This window comes from Oncorhynchus mykiss, chromosome 29 (assembly GCF_057628025.1).
Source record: "Oncorhynchus mykiss isolate SJ-2025 chromosome 29, ASM5762802v1, whole genome shotgun sequence".
Taxonomy (NCBI): Eukaryota; Metazoa; Chordata; class Actinopteri; order Salmoniformes; family Salmonidae; genus Oncorhynchus; species Oncorhynchus mykiss.
In genome coordinates, this window is record NC_143050.1 from 8,055,001 (window position 1) to 8,060,000 (window position 5,000).

Here is a 5,000-nt window from a genome sequence, read left to right on the forward strand (position 1 = left end):
TTTTAAGAGATGAGGGGCACTGCTAGGCAACCACAATAAACGTTTCCTGTCAACAACACAAGCACAACAACAGCGCCGAGATGGAAGCTCACACACATATACTTGCACACACACACACACACACATTTTCCGGAACGCTGGTCCATAATGCAATTCTCCACATGCAGCACCTCTGATTACCCAGAAACCCCAAGGGGGCTTGGACATAAACAAGCAAACAGACAAACAAGTAGGGTCCCGAGGCTCAGCAGGTAGAGCGAGACTCAGCTAGAGGAACGAGGCTCAGCTGGAGGAACGAGACTCAGCTGGTAGAACGAGGCTCAGCTGGAGGAACGAGGCACAGCTGGTAGAGCGAGGCTCAGCTAGTAGAGCGAGACAGCTGGAGGAAGAGGCTCAGCTGGAGGAACGAGGCTCAGCTAGAGGAGTGAGGCTCAGCTGGAGGAACGAGGCTCAGCTGGTAGAGCGAGGCTCAGCTAGTAGAGCTGTTTCCTCCCCTTCATCTACACTGACTGAAGTGGATTTAACAAGTGACATCAATAAGGTGAAGGTGTCCTTAATGTTTTGTACATTCAGTGTAGTATTTATATTTTTACTTTTATTTAACTAGGCAAGTCAGTTAAGAACAAATTCTTATTTTCAATGACGGCCTAGGAACAGTGCCTGTTCAGGGGCAGCACGACAGATTTGTACCTTGTCAGCTCGGGGGTTTGAACTTGCAACCTTCCGGTTACTAGTCCAACGCTCTAACCACTAGGCTACCCTGCCGCCCCAGTATGTAGTATGTAGTATGTAGTATGAAGTTCAGTACCTTGAGTATGAGTTGTTTGAGGAACTTCTGTACGAAGTAGTATGTAGTATGTTGTCATGACGTTGCCCTTTTTGGGTACAGCAAGCCCCATCCCCCTCTCCCTGCCTCCCCCTTTCCTCCTTCAACTGGGCTGCTGTGGTCAGAGAAACGTCATAAATTCCTGAGGATCTCCTCATGGCCAAACAGTATAGAAGTATAGAGTGAAGTTTCATAGAGAACAAAGGAATTTCTTCCACCTCACAGAACTTGAGGTCCGAACAACGTTTACGTTCCGGAGAAGGTATAAAAGATCGGTGAAGAATCCATCTACGAACTGGTCCGTTTGTTACAACTTGGGGAAGCTCATGGGAGACGGTGTGGCCACATTACCATAACGCTGTTGATATAATAGCCTCAGATATGAGCTTAACATCTAATTGTTGTATAAGGTGAATGAGTGAGGATGATACTGTTTGTAAAATTGTGTAATGTGATTTTGGACTGTTTAATGAAGGAAACTCCAATTCCCTTTTGAGTTTAACTAAATCAGAGAACCGCTCATGAGCCCAGTTAGGGTCAGGCATCCTGGGACAGCCCCTTTTCTGCAATTCCAAATAAAACTCCAATCTTGAGAATTCCTCAAGTAGACCATGTTTCTCTCAATCACGGGAGGACAAAGGTTGTAGACCATTGCTGAATCTTTTAACCATACCACGTGGTTAAACTCTTAGACTATCGATACCGACAGAATAAGAACAAGTCTTTAATATTAATTACTAGTCTGCAGCTAGGAATTCGGTATCATTGAATGCGAAGAACAACAACCCCCGAAACATCCATTCTAGAACAACATGAATGAATGTCACTCTTAACTATCCACTATAACCACAACAGAGAGAGAGACAGACAATTCTACAAAAGAAACAAACTTCTCAACAGCGATCAAGATGACACACTGAGCGTAAATATATATATTGATTGCAATTGTTCCCGAATGAGTGAGCGTTCATGTGTAAAGGATTAGCATTTCAATTATTATAATTATCAACTCTGTAGTGACTTCTTAGCTGACCTCCACTTGTTATAATTATCAACTCTGTAGTGACTTCTCAGCTGACCCCCACTTGTTATAATTATCAACTCTGTAGTGACTTCTCAGCTGACCTCCACTTGTTATAATTATCAACTCTGTAGTGACTTCTCAGCTGACCCCCACTTGTTATAATTATCAACTCTGTAGTGACTTCTCAGCTGACCTCCACTTGTTATAATTATCAACTCTGTAGTGACTTCTCAGCTGACCTCCACTTGTTATAATTATCAACTCTGTAGTGACTTCTCAGCTGACCTCCACTTGTTATAATTATCAACTCTGTAGTGACTTCTCAGCTGACCTCCACTTGTTATAATTATCAACTCTGTAGTGACTTCTCAGCTGACCTCCACTCCCCGTTTTGTCCACCAAGCTGCACATTCCCTTATCATTTCGTGTAACCATATTGGCCTTGTTTGTTTGTTTATGCATGTCTATGAATTACTTAGTTAGTAATAAATAAATGATTTAAGACAATTGATGCATGGATGACTCATAGTGAAGACTGGGTTCGTGCAGATAACCAACCATTTACAGACGTTTGGAATTAGACTAACGTGAGGTAAAATAAATAATTCATTAATCAGAAGACTATTGATCAGATATGAAAATATCTGAAAGGTTATATTGGGAAATTATAACTTTGTAATCTTTTTAATATTTTCCTTGGTGCCCCGACTTCCTAGTTAGTGTCAATTTAATGATAGTAAAGACACGACAGTGTAAAACAGTGTTACCTTGAGTATGAGTTGTTTCAGGAACTACAGTACGAAGTATGCATGTAGTATGTAGTATGTAAAACAGTGTTACCTTGAGTATGAGTTGTTTGAGGAACTACAGTACGAAGTATGCATGTAGTATGTAGTATGTAGTATGTAAAACAGTGTTACCTTGAGTATGAGTAGTTTGAGGAACTACAGTACGAAGTATGCATGTAGCATGTAGTATGTACTATGTAAAACAGTGTTACCTTGAGTATGAGTTGTTTGAGGAACTACAGTACGAAGTATGCATGTAGTATGTAGTATGTAAAACAGTGTTACCTTGAGTATGAGTTGTTTGAGGAACTACAGTACGAAGTATGCATGTAGTATGTAGTATGTAGTATGTAAAACAGTGTTACCTTGAGTATGAGTTGTTTGAGGAACTACAGTACGAAGTATGCATGTAGTATGTAGTATATAAAACAGTGTTACCTTGAGTATGAGTTGTTTGAGGAACTACAGTACGAAGTATGCATGTAGCATGTAGTATGTAGTATGTAAAACAGTGTTACCTTGAGTATGAGTTGTTTGAGGAACTACAGTACGAAGTATGCATGTAGCATGTAGTATGTAGTATGTAAAACAGTGTTACCTTGAGTATGAGTTGTTTGAGGAACTACAGTACGAAATATGCATGTAGCATGTAGTATGTAGTATGTAAAACAGTGTTACCTTGAGTATGAGTAGTTTGAGGAACTACAGTACGAAGTATGCATGTAGTATGTAGTATGTAAAACAGTGTTACCTTGAGTATGAGTTGTTTGAGGAACTACAGTACGAAGTATGCATGTAGTATGTAGTATGTAAAACAGTGTTACCTTGAGTATGAGTTGTTTGAGGAACTACAGTACGAAGTATGCATGTAGCATGTAGAATGTAGTATGTAAAACAGTGTTACCTTGAGTATGAGTTGTTTGAGGAACTGCAGTACGAAGTATGCATGTAGCATGTAGTATGTAGTATGTAAAACAGTGTTACCTTGAGTATGAGTTGTTTGAGGAACTACAGTACGAAGTATGCATGTAGCATGTAGTATGTAGTATGTAAAACAGTGTTACCTTGAGTATGAGTTGTTTGAGGAACTACAGTACGAAGTATGCATGTAGCATGTAGTATGTAGTATGTAAAACAGTGTTACCTTGAGTATGAGTTGTTTGAGGAACTACAGTACGAAGTATGCATGTAGTATGTAGTATGTAAAACAGTGTTACCTTGAGTATGAGTAGTTTGAGGAACTACAGTACGAAGTATGCATGTAGCATGTAGTATGTAGTATGTAAAACAGTGTTACCTTGAGTATGAGTTGTTTGAGGAACTACAGTACGAAGTATGCATGTAGTATGTAGTATATAAAACAGTGTTACCTTGAGTATGAGTTGTTTGAGGAACTACAGTACGAAGTATGCATGTAGCATGTAGTATATAAAACAGTGTTACCTTGAGTATGAGTAGTTTGAGGAACTACAGTACGAAGTATGCATGTAGTATGTAGTATGTAGTATGTAAAACAGTGTTACCTTGAGTATGAGTAGTTTGAGGAACTACAGTACGAACTATGCATGTAGTATGTAGTATATAAAACAGTGTTACCTTGAGTATGAGTAGTTTGAGGAACTACAGTACGAAGTATGCATGTAGCATGTAGTATGTAGTATGTAAAACAGTGTTACCTTGAGTATGAGTTGTTTGAGGAACAGCAGCATGAAGGCTCTGAGAGAGATGATCTCCTTCTGGGACGGCCTCGGTCCATCTGCACACAGACAACATCAATACAACGTTAAAACAACGTCAATACGATGTTAAAACAACATCAATACACTGTCAAAACAACGTTAAAACAACGTTAAAACAGCGTTAAAGCAATGTTACTACAACATCAAAACAACAACACAACATTCAATTCAGGTCTGCGGTACGAATACACACACTCCTTTTCATCTGAGTGTGACATGTAGTGTGTTCAGGGCTGTGTGACTTCTATAAATCCATGTGTATGTGTGTGAGTGTGTGTGTGTGTGTGAGTGTGTGTGTGTGTGTGTGTGTGTGTGTGTGTGTGTGTGTGTGTGTGTGTGTGTGAGTGTGAGAGTGTGTGTGAGTGTGTGTGTGTGTGTGTGTGTGTGTGAGTGAGTGAGTGAGTGTGCTCAAGGCTGTGTTTGTGTGTGTGTTCAAGGCTGTGTGTGTGTGTGTGTGTTCAAGGCTGTGTGTGTGTGTGTGTGTGTGTGTGTGTGTGTGTGTGTGTGTGTGTGTGTGTTCAAGGCTGTGTGTGTATGTTTGTTTGTTCTAAAAATCCAACCGTGCCCCATGTCTCTTCCTGGCTCTGCTCCAGTAATGATGTGTGTGTTTTGTGGCAACCGGC

The 5,000-nt window shown here is 40.3% G+C and overlaps 1 protein-coding gene across 1 annotated transcript in view; it reads right to left on the bottom strand.

Moving 5' to 3' along the window:
* LOC110509475 (neurobeachin) overlaps nt 1-5,000 on the bottom strand; it is a 250,839-nt gene that overhangs the window by 79,402 nt on the left and 166,437 nt on the right. The window contains 1 exon segment of the mRNA XM_090226451.1: nt 4,315-4,394. Coding sequence (XP_090082577.1) covers nt 4,315-4,394 — 80 coding nt within the window.